Here is a 15,345-nt window from a genome sequence, read left to right as displayed (position 1 = left end):
ATTTTCTATTCTACATCTGAGATTCTATTTTCTGAATGATCTAGTCTGCTTTTAATACTTTCAAGGGAGATTTTGACTTCTTGTATTATATACTTCATCTCTAGCAGTTCCGTTTGAGTCTTTTGTAAAGTGTGTAATTCCTCTTTTAGATCTTGCAAGAATTTCCTCATCTCCTGGAACTCATCAACTTCTTTCTCCTTTCTCTTTAGCAGTTCATTATCTCTCTTCTCTTCCATCTCTGTTAGCTTCGACATTATGAATGCTCTAAATTCCTTATCAGACATTTCCATGATTTCCAGCATCTTCTGCCACTAGCTCATTTGTTGGAGGCTGAATTATCAGTAGAAAATCTTCATTCCCTGAAAACTCTCTCACATCATTTTCTAAAGAGCTTTCTTATAGTATTCTAATGTATAGATAAATTCCTATGTATTTAACTAATCTCTTGTTGATAAACATTTGTTGAATTACTTACAGTTTTTGCTTTTATAAGCAATGGTGCAATGAATTGTCTTATTATATATCAGTTCACCCTAAATCATTGTTACATGTGAGTGCCCAGGATGTTCAGGAAGGTCCCAGGATGCAAACTTAGGACCTTTTCCATGTGAGTCCAGTTGCATTATACCTGCTATCCACTTGGCCCCAGCATTCTGTTTTGTTTTGTTTGTTTGTTTTGTTTTATTGCCAGAGGGCATGTGCAGTAGTTAGAGATAATCCCCAGTGAGCTGTGGTCCTGCTGCAATCCTCGTTCCTTAATTTCTTCATCCCATCAGGATCCTGGATAGACAAGCATATGTACCTGCCATATCTTTCAAGTACAGGGAGCAGGATTCAAAATTGTAGTCAGCCATATGGGTTCTGGCTTACCATGCACAGGGCTCAACTGTTGCACTACAGTGCTAACCCTATGTGTGCGTGTGTTTTTCTTTTTCTTTTTCTTTTTTTTTGAGAGGTTTTTGCTATAAGGCATGTGCGCTCAGCAGAAATACAGAGAGAGACAGAGAGACAGAAAGCGAGAAATCATCCCCCTGGGGGGATAGCCACGCCACAATCCCTTCTCCTCCATTCTCCTCTCGGGATCTTGGGCACGCATGCACACGCACCCGGCATGAGTTTAAGCCACCGGGTCTGGGACTCGAACCGCGTTAGGCTACATGGGAGTTCAGTGATATAGCCATTACACTAACTGCTGGTCCCATCTACCCTATGTTTCAGAGGAACTACCAAAATATTTTTCATAGCAGCAGAACCATTTTGCATTAGCAACAGCAATTTATTTGTTTTCCATTTTTTCCAAATCCTAAACATTGATTTTTCCTTTTTTTTTTTTTTTTTTTTTTTACCGTTATAGACATCTGGTAGATATGAGGTGGTATCCATTCACATTTGACTTGCATTTCGCTAATGACTAATGATACTAAGTATCTTTTCCTAGTTTGCTGGCCATTTGTATATCGTATTTGGAGAAATGGCTATTCAAGTTCTTCACCCATTTTTAAATTGAGTTCTTTTAGTTGTTGAAATTTTTTTTTTTTGAGAGATTTTCACTGTAGGGCGCGTGCGGTCGCCAGACAGACAGAGAGAGACATAGAGACAGAAAGCGAGAAATCACTCCCCAGGGGGGATGGTCACGCCACAATCCCTTCTCCTCCATTCTCCTCTTGGGATCTTGGGCACGCACGCACACGCGCCCGGCGTGAGTTTTTTAAGCCACCAGGTCCAGGACACGAACCGCAGTCGACTACGTGGGAATCCAGCGACATAGCCATTACGCTAACTGCTGGTTCCCTGTTGTTGAAATATAAGACTTTTTCTTTGTATATATATTTTGGACACTGGACTTTTTCAGATATGGTTTGCAAATATTTCCTTTCAATATTCCCTTTGAAGGTTGTTCTTTCATTTTCTCTATAATGACTTCTGATGCGTGAAAGTTTTTAATTTTGATAAAGTCTGATTATCTATTGTTTCTCTTTTTTTGTGTGTGCTTTTGGTGTCATATCTAACATTCCATTGCCAATGTTTTCTACTAAGGTATTTATGGTTTGAGCTCTTTTAGTTAGTTCATCAGTCCATTTTAGTTCATTTTTGTATATGGTATAAGGTAGAAAGCCCACTTCATTCTTTTGCTCTTTTGCTGTGGATATCCAGTTTCTCTAGTGCTATATGTTAATGAGACTATTCTTTCTCTATACAATGCTCTTGGCATCTCTACAAAAATCAATTGGCCATAGCTGTATAGGTTTATTTCTAAACTCTCAATTCTATTCCATTGGTCTGTTTGTCTATCCAAATGCCAGTACCACAGTGTTTTGATTACTGTTAGCTTTGAAATCTGTGTGAGTCCTCTCTCTGTTAATTCTTTTCTTTCAGAATTGTTTTAACTACTCAGATTCCCTTGCAATTCCATATGAACTTGAAGTTCTGCTTTTCTGTTTTGCTAAAATGAATATTCAGTTTTTAATTTGTATTTATTTATTGGTTTTGCCATAGGGCATGTATGCTCACTGGAGAGAGACAGAGAGAAGGAAACTGAAAAATTATTCCCCAAGGGGATGGACACATTGCAATCCCTCCTCCATTCTCCTCTCAGAATTTTGGGCATGCACACACACAAGTCTTGTGTGATTTTCAAGCCACTGGGTCCAGGACTCAGACCATGGTCAGCCATGTGGGAGTCTAGCACCTTACCCATCATACTACCTGCTGGCCCCTAATGTTCAAACTGTATAGGAATTGTGTGGAATGTAAATCATTTTGGGCATTATCGAGATCTTATTAAGGCTAACAATTCATGCACATCAATGTTCCTAGATGTTTTATTTCTTAGTATGCTACTGTAAATGCAATTATTTCATTGATACTCTTTAGATTTTTCATTGTCGATATATAGAAACAAAACTGATTGTTGTGTTGATCGTGTACCCTGCAATTTTTCTAAATTTATTTATTCTAGCAGCTATAGTGGCTTTTCTTATTGGTTATTTTATTTTTTAATCTAGCAACATATTTGAGATAATGAAAGTTTTTCTTTTTTCCTTTTTTTTTTGAGAGGATTTTTTGGTATAGAGCGCGTGTACTCGCCAGAGAGACAGAGAGACAGAAAGTGAGAAATCACCCCCCAGGGGGGATGGTCACACCGCAATCCCTTCTCCTCCATTCTCCTCTGAGGATCTTAGGCATACATGCACATGTGCCCAGCGTGAATTTAAGCCACCAGGTCCAGGACTCGAACCATGGTCGACTACATAGGAGTCCAGCATCATAGTCATTATGCTAACTTCTGGTCCCAGGAAAATCATTTTTAAACTTGTGATAAAATGAAACTGTCAATTTTTAGATTAAATTATTTCATAGAAAATCCAACAGAATCTACAAATTATTTGAATTTATACCATTTCTCCACATAGGTAATAACCAATTATAAATATAATAAAAAACAAATTACATTTCCTAGAGCAGATTGTCAACATTCTAAGAATTAACAAAGAATACTTAAGACTGCTATAGAAATAAACTTAAAGCTTTAAATAAAATATAAAATAGCATCTTAATAAGTGAGAGATACTCAGCTTCTTGAGTTAAAGGTAATCTCAGTAAAAATTCTTACAGGACCAGCGGATGGCACAATGGTTGCATCACTGGACTCCCACGTAGTCGACTGGGACTTGAGTCCTGGACCCAGCAGCTTAAAAGTCACACCTGGTGCATGTATGTATATGTGCCCAAGATCCTGCAAGGAAAATAGAGGAGAAGGAATTGCAGAGGATGGCCATTCCCTCCTGGGGGAGGGTGGTTTCTCGCTTTCTGTCTCTCTCTCTCTCTCTCTTTCTCTCTCTGATGAGCTCACATGTCCTATAGCAAATCAAAAAATAATACTAATGGGGTTGTCAGGTAGAGTGGTTGTTAAGGGCCCTGGACTCCCACATGGCCGACCATGGTTCAAGTCCCAGACCTGGTGGCTTTCTCGCTCTCTCGGTCTCTCGCTCTCTCTCTTGCTCTGTCCCTCTCTGGTCAAATTGAAATAAATAAATAAATAAAGTTGAATAAAATAATTCTTTAAAAGAATAATAATGCAATTAAATAAAATAATTCTTTAAAAATAAATAAAGTTTTATGAATAGCTAAGTGTACTTTTTCTTTTAAGAGATTTTTGCCTTAGGATGAGTGTGCTCACTGGGGGAATTGAGAGAGAGAGAGTAAGAAGGAAAGTGAGAAATCACTCTCAGGGCTGATGACCACACAGTAATCGCTTCTCCTTTATTCTCCTGGGATCTTGGGCTTGCATGTGCACACGTCCAGCATAATTTTCAATATTGTGTCCAGGACTTGAACTGCAGTCAAACATGTGGAAGGCCAGCAACATAACCACTATGCCATCTACTGGTCCCTATAAATGTACTTTTAAAAAAGGGAAGGGGACCAACAGATGGCATAATGGTTATGTTGCTGGACTCCCACGTAGTTGACCATGGTTCAAGTCCCAGACCTGTTGGCTTAAAACTCATTGGATACATGTGCCTGTGTGTGTCCAAAATCCCAAGAGGAAAATGGGGGAGAAGGGATTGAGGTGTGGCCATCCCCCCAGGGGCCATTTCTCACTCTTTTTCTCTGTCTCTCTGGTGATCACATGTGCCCTATAGCAAAAATTTCTCTTAAAAAAAGGTAACAAGGGTAGAGAGCGGGTAGGACTACCATATATTGATGAACAATAATAGAGCATGGGGAACTGGCTCAAGTATAGACAGATTAACTCAAAATGAGATCTCCAAAACAGTACTATTTATGCATATTTGAATATTAAAATCATGTACTAATTCTGTTAGACTTTGGAGTTATTAATTTGGGGCTATTATAAATAAAGCTTCTATAAATATACTTGTGAAACTTTTTGGGTCATTGTTTTTGGATGGCATCATTTTACATTTTGGACCAGTAGTAGATGAAATTTCCAGCTGCTCCCTATCCTTGATGATACACAGTATTATTGTTATTATTATTATTATTATTATTATTATTATTATTTTTGGAGAGGTTTTTGCTATAGGACATGTGCACTCACCAGAAAGACAGAGACAGAAAGTGAGAAATCACCCACCAGTGGGGATGGCCATGCTGCATTCCCTTCTCCTCCATTCTCTCGGGATCTTGGGCACACTGCACATGTGCCCGGCGTGAGCTTAAACCACCGGGTCCAAGATTTGAACGGCGGTTGACTACATGGGAGTCCAGCAATGTAGCTACTACGCTATCTGCTGGTCCCAATGATACACAGTATTATCAGTCATTTTAATTTTAGCTATTCCACTAGGTGTGTGATGAGTGTGTAAATGGTACTTACTTTCAGTTTGCCTTTTCCCTCCTAGTTTCTTAAGGTAGAACCTTAGAAAGTGTTCAGTCTCCTTTTTTAAAAGTTTTTTTCAAGAGGGCATGTATGCCTGCCAGAGAAAAAGAGACACACAAACATCCCTTCTCCATCTCTACCTCCTTTTTGGATTTTGGTCATGCACACACATGCCTGGGGTGTTTATCAAGCCTCTGGGTCCAGGTCTCTAACTATGCAGTAAACTGCGTGGGATCCAGCCACCTTTACCAACACACCATGGGCTGGCCTGTCTCTCTTTTCATGTAAGGTAATAAAATTAAAATTTTCCTTTTGAGCATGCTTTAGCATCCCACAAACTTTGATATGGTATGTTTTTAGCTCAGAATATTTTCAAATTTCTCATATGATTTCATCTTTGATCTAGAAGAATTGTGTCCACTTTCCAGATATTTGGAAATTTTCCTCAGATATCTCTCTGCTGTTCATTTCTAATTTAATCTATTGTGATTAAAAAGTGTGCTTGTATTATTTCAGTTCTTTTAAATCTTTTGAGATTACTTTTGTGACTCAAAAAATATTCTATAGTGTTTAGTCTGCTGGCTTTTGACGCCATTTTCTATTAGTGTTAATTAAATTCAATTAGTTGATAGTAGCAATTTGAGTCCCAGACCTGGTAGCTTGCTTTCTCACTTTCCTTTCTCTCTGTGTACAAATTTTTTAAAATAATAATAATAGAGGCTGAGAGGTGGTGTGTTGGTTAGGGCGCTGGACTCCCACATGGCTGACTGCTGTTCAAGTCCTGGACCTGGCAGCTTGCTTTCTCACCTTCCCCACCCCTTTCTGTCCCTCTCTGGTCAAATCAATCAATAAATACATACATAAATAAAATAAATAAAGTTTAATAAAATAATTCTTTTAAAAAATAATAACTTTTACAATACATAGCTAATCTGGCTAATTTAACAAAAAAAGATAGAAAAAGAAATGCTCAGAATTAGAAAAAGAAGAAAAGAGAGAACATACTAAGAATCCAAATAAAGAAATGACCATTGAAGCTAAAGCTTCCTTATGAGTTTCTTTCAATTAAAACCAATAGAAATTTTTGTTTAGTACTTTTGAGAGTGACTGGAAACAAAGCCTAGAACCTGGAAAATATAAGAAGTAATTTTAGAGACCTCAGAGAAAGCCAAGCATCTTCAAAGACTATTGACTATAAATAGGTGAACTATTAGAACTTTCTTTGTCTTGGGTTTTGACTGAAAAAAGGAAGTAGAGTCTCTGCATAGACTTTATACTGACAAGTCATAACAACCCTTTTTCATCTTTAAAGTCTGAAATCTGCTTCTTAAGGGTTTTATTTAAAAAAAGAAACAAGATAAGAATTGGGTTTTAAATAAGTTAACTGCTCTTCCAAATGGCTGGAAAAACCAAATATATGTCCTTTCTAGAAGAGTGAATTGTCAACTTTCAAAGAATCTCATGAATAAAGTTTCAAAAAAATTATTAATAGCATACAAAATATAGAATAAAGCAATGTAATGACAGTCAGCAGAAATAACTCTCCCAAATGTATACACACATGTATAGGCATGCAAATGTATGCTTATATAGGATAAATCTCTACGAAATATGTGTATACAGGAGTCTTTTTTTAAAAGTGCATGTAATACACTGTAAAGTTATATGTAATCCAATGTAATATAAAGAAGATTATGATGATAATAAAAAAAAAAAAGGGCATGGAAGGGACAAGCAGTTAGCGTAATGGCTATGTGGACTCCCATGTAGTCGACCGCGGTTCGCATCCCAGACCCGGCAGCTTAAAACTCACGCCGGACGTGTGTGCACACGTGCCCAAGATCCCAAGAGGAGAATGGAGAAGAGATTGTGGCATGGCCATCCCCCCCCGGGGGGTGATTTCTCGCTTTCTGTCTCTCTGTATCTCTCTCTCTGTCTGGCAAGCGCACTTGCCCTATAACATAAAACCTCTTCAAAAAAAAAAAAAGTGCATGGAAAACTGGTATTATGAATAAACTATATGTGGATTTCAATTTTTTTTGGCACCAAAATAAACTTGTACTTTAATTCCACTTTTCAACGTACTTCTTGAACTCCCCTCATATGTATTCACATACAACACATTTTCCCCTAATAACTTCAGAGGCCACAGTTGGTGCAGCAGTAACACAGCTAGATGCAAATGGGAAATTTCTAAGTTTGCATCCTGAGACCTCCTTTGTAAATTCTGGGTGTGTAGGTGCATGACCTTGATCTTGGCTGACTGAGGCTTAGGAATGAATTGCAGTGTGATGACCCTGTTGGGGGAATCAATCCATGGATTCAGGATACTACGTGAACTTAAACAGGTACATCAAGGCATATGTAATGGTTAATTTTAATGTGTCATCTTTGCTGGGCTAAGAAATATCCAGTTTACTAGTAAAATGTATTTCTTCATGTGTCTGTAAGAGTTTTCAGAAAAGATTAGCATTTGAATCAGTTGACTGAGTAAAAAACATCCTTCCTATGGAGGTGGGCATCATCCAATCCTTTGAATACAGGAATAGAACAAAGAGTGGAGGAATGACTAATTTGCTCTCACTGCTTGAACCTGGGACATCCTTCATCTCCTGCCTTCAGACATTGGCATGCTTTGTTCTTGTGCCTTTAGACTTGGACTGGGATTTGAGTGTGGACTGTGTCATTGACTCCTTAATTCACAGGCCTTGGGCTCAGACTGGGGCTTACACCATAGGCTTCTCTTGTTCTCAAGCCTTTGTCCTCTGAGTTACATCACCGGTTTTCCTGCAGACAGCAGCTCATAGGATTTCATGACCTCTATAATTATATGAGTCAATTCCTATAATTAATCTGCTTGTGTCAATCTACCTATCTCTGTTGGTTTTGTTACCCTAGAGAACTCTAATACATATTTTGGTACTGAGAACTGCTTTAACAAATACGTGAAAATATGGAAGTGTTTTTGGAACTGAGTAATAAGTAGAAGCTGGAAGAGTTATGGGGTGCATGCTAGAAAATGCCTACACTATCGTGAGTGAATCTTTCAAAGTGATTCTGGTAAGAGCTCAGAGAGAAAAGAGAGCTACAGACAGATCTTCAGTCTACCTAGAGAACACACAAATAATTCTGAAAAAGCATGTAGAAATATAGCCAGTAAGGCCATTCTGATGAGAGCTCAGGTGGCAATGAGAAACATGTCACTAGGAAATGAAAGAAAGCCAAAACTATTATTAAGTGACAAAGAATTTGGTGAACTGTGTTTGTGTTATAGTGGTTTGCAGAAGCTAGCAATGAAATATAAATATTTGGCTGAGGGCATCTCTAAGCAAAACATTGACTGATCAGTGTGGTTCCTCCTGACTGCTTATAGTAAATGCAAGAACAGAAATGATTAAATGGAATCATTTATCAAAAAAGGATGCATAACTTAAAGATTTGGAAAACTCTTATCCTGTCCCATTTGGGAAAGAACACTAAGGGTGAGGCCAGGGGATCTTTTGATAAGATTAGGATGGATCAGTCATCCCAAGAGAAGTCTGGTTCTGTTCACCAAGATATTGGGGAGATTACCATGAGTCAGCCATCTCTGCATAAGCAAGGATCTGTTTACCAAGACAATGGAATAATGACCCTGAGGGCAATATAAAAATTCTCAAAGCTCAACTATAGACCCAGAGTGCAAAAGTCCTGGAAGCAGAGCGGTATCAAAGGCAAAGCCATTTATGCCTGTGGGACCTCAGTGTGTACTGCTCAGCAGCAGAGCTTCACATCATGGGCCAAAACTGGCCCCAGATGTGGCTCAGGTCCTTGTGTAATGCAGGCTGTGGTGGCCTTTGCGGGCCTTCTGGGGGCACAGCTGGTAAATTTTGGTGGTGTCCTGATGGTACAGTCTCCATTGGTTCTTAGAAACCTGGGAATTAGGCTACAACTAGCAAAGCCACTGGTGTGTGATTCCAGCCCTAAAGAGCCACAGATGTACAACTCTATTCAGTAAGAGCAGTAGAGACAGAAACATCACTTGAGAGTGACAGGCTCAAGACTCCAACCCATAATAGCTGTGGAGGTGGGACAATAGTTCTAGTGGATCTGGAAAGTAGAATGTCAAGCACAAGAGGATTATTCTGGAGTCATAAGGTTGGATGAAATTTACTCTATTGGGTGTAGATTTCGTCAGGATCTGTAACTTCTTATATCCAATTTCTCTCTTTTGGAGTACGAATATTTATTCTGTGCATGTATAACAATTGTGTTTTGGAAGCATATAACTTGTTGGTTTCACAGGTTCAGCTGGAGAGGGATTTGCCTCAGGATGAATTGTACCTTGAGTCTAACCCATTTCTGATTTACATAATATTTAGATGAGACTCTGCACTTTTGAGTTTATGCTTTTGGGCTATTGGGATTGAATGAATGTGTTTTGCATGTGAGAAAGATGTGAATTTTGTGGCATCAGGACTGGAATACAATAGATTGAATCTGTCCCCAAGCCCCCAAATTCATATGTAGAAACTTAATCTCCAGTGTATTTGGAGGTGGGATCTTTAGTAGGTAATTAGGTCATAAGGGTGAACCCTCATTAATAGGATTAGTAGTGCCCTTACAAAAGAGACTCCAATGAACCACATCTTCTCTTTTGCCTTTGAGGTTACAATGAGAACATAGCCATCTGTGAATGAAAAAGTAGACCTTTGCCAGATACCAAATCTGCCAGAACTTTGATCTCGGACCTTCCATCCTTTAGAATTGTGAGAAATAAATTTGTTACTTATAAGCCACTCAGTCTGTGATATTTTGTTATAGTAGCCTGAATGCCCTAATACCAACAAATTATGGTAAACCTTTGAAAAAGTGAAGACACAGAGAAAATACTAAAAGCAACCAGAGTGAAAAAGACCTATTACCTTCAAATGGGGGCATCAATAAGACCCACAAGCTAACTACTCAAGAAAAAAAATGGAAGCCACAGTTTGAAACTATCCTTACGAAAAATAAAGCCAACCTAGAATCCTATATACACAAAAGTGTTACTAAAAATGATAATACACAAATGCATAAGACAAAACTGAGAAAATTTGTTGATAGTAAGTCTACACCAAAATAATTGCAAAGGGACATGGAATATGAATCCCAGATGGAAGTGGAAAATACAAGAAAGAACAAGCTAAGAGCAGTGAGAAGGGATAGGTATATGGGTAATATGGATAAATGTCAATGGTAAACACAATAATAGTAATACATTGGGGGTTATATACACATAGAATTAAAATTCCTAAAAGTGATAACACAAAAGAGGAGACTAAATGGAGTTAAAGTGTTCTGATGTCCCACTGTTTTCAGAGAAATGGTAAAAATGGAGTAATACGTATAATACTGTTGGGTTGTTTGCAACAGATGGTAATAGTTCATTTTCAGAAGTACTAGAATCATTCACATCTATGTTATTGGTATGTCCTTTGACAGCTGACAGTTCTAGCCTCATTCTTAAAAGTAAAATTAAGACACTTGATTGAGTTTTAGAGATTTTAAAGTAAGTTGAAGATGGAAGGTCAGACTGCATTTTTGCCATGTTTTACAGTTATATTTCCATAAAAGGAAGAATATGTATCAAGGTAGTGAAAAGTTGTATGCAGTTTACGGTGACAATGCTTTACAAGAATGTCATTGCCAATGATGGTTCCTGATTTTGATCTCAACTATGATCCTCAGTCAGGCAGGGCCACCAAGGTTGATGAAGACAAAATAAAGGCATTGATCAAGTCAAATCCATGTCACACGACACAAGAGATTGCAGAAACATTGAACATCCACCATTCAAGTGTTCACGACCACCTGAAGAAGCTGGGATACATAAAAGCTCAATATTTGGATTTCTCATGAACTCAGAAGTTCATTTGACAGCACATATAAACATCTGTGAAATAGTAAATGTTGGGAAAATGATCCTTTTTATGAAATAACCTGATAATTGGCGATGAGAAGTGGATTATCTCAGGACCAGCAGTTAGCATAATGGCTATATTGCTGGACTGACATGTATCCGACTGCGGTTTGAGTCATGGACCTGGTGACTTAAACTCACGCCAGGCGCATGTGTGTGTATGCCCAAGATCTCGAGAGGAAAATGGAGAAGGGATTGCGGTGTGGCCATCCTCCCTGGGGGGTGATTTCTTGCTTTCTATCTCTCTGTCTTTCTGGCAAGCGCATGTGACCTATAGCAAAAATCTCTCTCTCTCTCAAAAAAAAAAAGTGGATTGTTTATAACAATGTGATGCACAAATGGTCTTGGTCTGGATGTGATGATTCACCTCGACATCAAAAGCAGATCAGAGGAGGGTTATGCTCTCAGTGTGGTGGGATTGTAAAGGTATCATGTTTTACAAGCTCCTATCAAGAACCAAACAATCACTTCAGATGTGTACTGTCAGCAACTGGACAGCTTGAAGGAATCCCTCATTCAGAAATGTCCAAAGCTCATTAATCATAAAAGAATTGTGTTCCATCATGATGACGTGAGACCACACACAAGTTTGATCACCTGTCAAAAATTATTGGAGCTTGGATCAGATGTGTTGTCACATCTACTATACTCACCTGACTTAGCACCTTCAGACTTGTTTTCCTCTCTTCAAAAATCCTTGCATGCTATAACATTCAATTCAGATGAGGCTGTAAATCAGCACCTATTTCAGTTTTTTGCTGGTAAAGATAGGTCCTTGTATAAAGGAGTAATTATGAAGCTCACTGAAAGATGGCAAAAGGTTATCGAACAGAACTGGCAATATATCATTAATCTTTGTTCTTTATATAAATAAATGACCTTTGAAAAACATAGAAAAACTATGTAGTGACTTTTACAACAACCCAATATAAAGCCAATAGATTAAGGTTAACTATGTACATTGTAATCTCTAGGGAAACCACTAAAAGAAAAATAAAGTAATGCATAAGTATAAGTTAACATAAGAGAAAAATATGATAAAATAATTGATTAATCATGAAACAAGGTAGGAATCAATAAAATATAAACAAGCATATAATACAGAAAGTCAATAAATTGAATTGCTGGGATTCAGAAACTTGACTAAACCCAAGAAAATTTCTCAAGTATAATCCAAATTTGGCTTGATATTTCAAAATTAGCTAATGCAGTTGACCACATTAATATATTAAAAAGAAGAAAAGTTTGGTAGTCATTTCAATAAGTTCTGAAAAATATATGATTACATTCGACATCAATATATTTTGAAAAGTTCTTTCAGAAAACTAGGAATATATCCTGTTAAAGAACATGCCTCCTCCAAAAAAAATCCTACAATCCATATAATTGTTAATTATGATAAATTAAAAGCATTTCTGTTTTAATCAGGAACAAAGCAAGAATAACTCCTATGATCATTTCTATTCATTCCTGAACTGGTGAGCCCATCCAGCATGGTTGGAACCCCCTAAATAATAAAGGTATTAGGATTGAATGAAAGAACATTTGCAAATAATATGTTTAGAATACAGAATACTAAGAGAAGTTCTGTAAATATGTTATTAGAATAAAAGCTTAGCAAAGTAGTGAGATATGTTCAATATATGTTATTTATATTTTTAAATCCATTTACAATTAAAATAAATATTAAAGTTAAATAGGAATATATCTAACAAATATGTATAAGACTTTTATAAAAGAAAATTATAAAGTTTTATCACAAGAAATTAAAGATGACCTTGATAAGTGAAGAGATATGCCATATTCATGATTCTTTTTACTGTGAATTCCTAAGATGGGTGAAAGACTCATTTTCATAGACATTGCTCTTCACTTTGATAACTGAAAAGGTGCTAGTTAAATCTCACCAGATTTATGGCTGGGTTTTCAATAGCTTCTCTCACTTATTATATATTACTTCGAAGTTCTTCCTCCAAGGTGACTTAAGGTCAGGACTCTTCTGTGGCATTTAGGTACTGTGTTATAACTGATATTCTCTCAGTTTTCAGGCAAAAAATGAATTCTTGAAATTTTCTTTCCTTGCAGACTTTGCCTTCAAAAGAAACATTTTTAAATACTACAAAAATGCCTTGCCTGCAGTCAGTTTCAACTTGGAATGGCTATGACTTCAATTCACAGTCTCAAATATTAAGAGAACATGTATCAGAATTAGATTCCTCTTTCCATTCTGTCTTATCATTGCCATCAGGTAAGCTTCCTCATAAAAAATTTTAAGCAATTGGATATTTTATATTGTGAAATATAATGTTATAGATACAAGGAGTCTAATAAGATTTTATCAATCATTTTATCATTAGATATTAGAACTAAACAATTCTTATAGAGGAATAAATCTAGTCATGTATAGAGTTAATGTTCTATCCGTGTAAGTTGATTCTTTAATTTCATCTAAACCAATTTGATTTACTTGGGGAAATAACTAGCTTTTAATTTCTTTGACTGTTACATTTTGAGAATTGTATTGGTAACATGGCTGTGTTGAAATGTTTCACAAGTAATTCATTATTCTTTTTCTACTATGACATTTTGCATGAAGTTTCCCCTGCCATATAATATTTCTCCATTTAAAATCTGCATTGAATTCCTCCAAGAGAGAAGAAAACCGTCCGTCTATAGTATTGTCAATTTTTTTTTTCTTTTTTTTTTTTTTTTTTGAGAGATTTTCACTGTAGGGCGCGTGCGCTCGCCAGACAGACAGAGAGAGACATAGAGACAGAAAGCGAGAAATCACCCCCCAGGGGGGATGGTCACGCCGCAATCCCTTCTCCTCCATTCTCCTCTCGAGATCTTGGGCACGCACGCACACGCGCCCGGCGTGAGTTTTAAGCCACCGGGTCCGGGACACGAACCACGGTCGACTACGTGGGAGTCCAGCGACATAGCCATTACGCTAACTGCTGGTTCCCAGTATTGTCAATTTTTGACCATTAAGAACATCTATAACGTATTGGGTTGTCAGAAAAATCATGACATTTTTTCTGTTTTTCTATGCAAAAATGCATCATGACTTTTCCAACAGCTCAGTATAACTGAGTAAATGAGGCAGGTACCATCCCTAAAGTGGTTTCAAATATCTACTTCTTGATTATTTTTTTTTTTTTTACTTGTCCTTTCTTGTCTGTATTGGAACTAAGGTAAATATTTAGGGTAGAAAAGAAACATCCCTTCTCTTTATTGAAGGATATTTCACATGGGCTTTTGTTCCCTTTCCTGCTCATCTTTGCCCTAAATCTTAGTTTAGTTTTGTGCTGTTTTTTTTTTTTTTAACCAGGTAGGAGTGCTTTTTTTAACTACACCAGATTTTAAGTTCCAAACAGAAATAATTTTATCCCATCTTTGAGAAAACCTTAATAGGAAGAAATAATAGCCAATATAAAAATAATAATGCAGCTAACAATTGGACTTTGCATACACTGAGCCATATATATACTAAGCACATTACATTTTATTTAACTCTCACAACAATCCTATGGACAATACGTACTGTTACCCTTTCAATTTTATATATAAGAAAATTAAACTTAAAATGTAATTCGCCCAAAATTACTCAGTGAATAAGATGATGGAGCCAGGACTTGATTTGAAATAGTCTGTCTCCAAAATAACACTCCTAACCATTATTCTTCCCCTCCTCCATCCCCCAGAGGTCTGTGTGCTCACTAGAGACTAAGAGAAAGTAAAAAAGCACCCCTCATGGGAAATAGTCACTCTGCAGTCTCTTCTCCACTTACCCCTCCTTTTGAGATTTTGGGCAGGCATATACATAAACCCATTGTGTTTTTCAAGCCGCTGGGTCTGGAATTCAAATACTGTAGTCAGCCATGTAGGATTCCAACTTCCTTAACTTAACCACCAGCTGGTCCCTAATCATTATTCTTTATTACCTGTTTTCTCATTAGCAAATTTGTGTCTCTGATGATACAACCCTTAGACTGGTATAAATAGCCTGCATTCTAATACTCTTATGACCCGTCTAATAAATAAGATTAGCCTCTTT

At 37.2% G+C, this 15,345-nt stretch overlaps 1 protein-coding gene across 1 annotated transcript in view; it reads left to right on the top strand.

Moving 5' to 3' along the window:
• The window catches only part of KANSL1L (KAT8 regulatory NSL complex subunit 1 like), a 134,451-nt gene that overhangs the window by 94,682 nt on the left and 24,424 nt on the right, over positions 1-15,345 (top strand). Inside the window, exon 6 of the mRNA XM_006140087.3 lies at positions 13,374-13,536. Within this exon, the coding sequence (XP_006140149.1) occupies positions 13,374-13,536 (163 nt within the window). The remainder of the gene's footprint in view (positions 1-13,373; positions 13,537-15,345) is intronic.

Source organism: Tupaia chinensis, unplaced genomic scaffold (genome assembly GCF_000334495.1).
Source record: "Tupaia chinensis unplaced genomic scaffold, TupChi_1.0 Scaffold000018_1, whole genome shotgun sequence".
Taxonomy (NCBI): domain Eukaryota; kingdom Metazoa; phylum Chordata; class Mammalia; order Scandentia; family Tupaiidae; genus Tupaia; species Tupaia belangeri.
The sequence above is the reverse complement of the archived record's forward strand: the minus strand, read 5'-3'. Positions and strand labels throughout refer to the sequence as shown.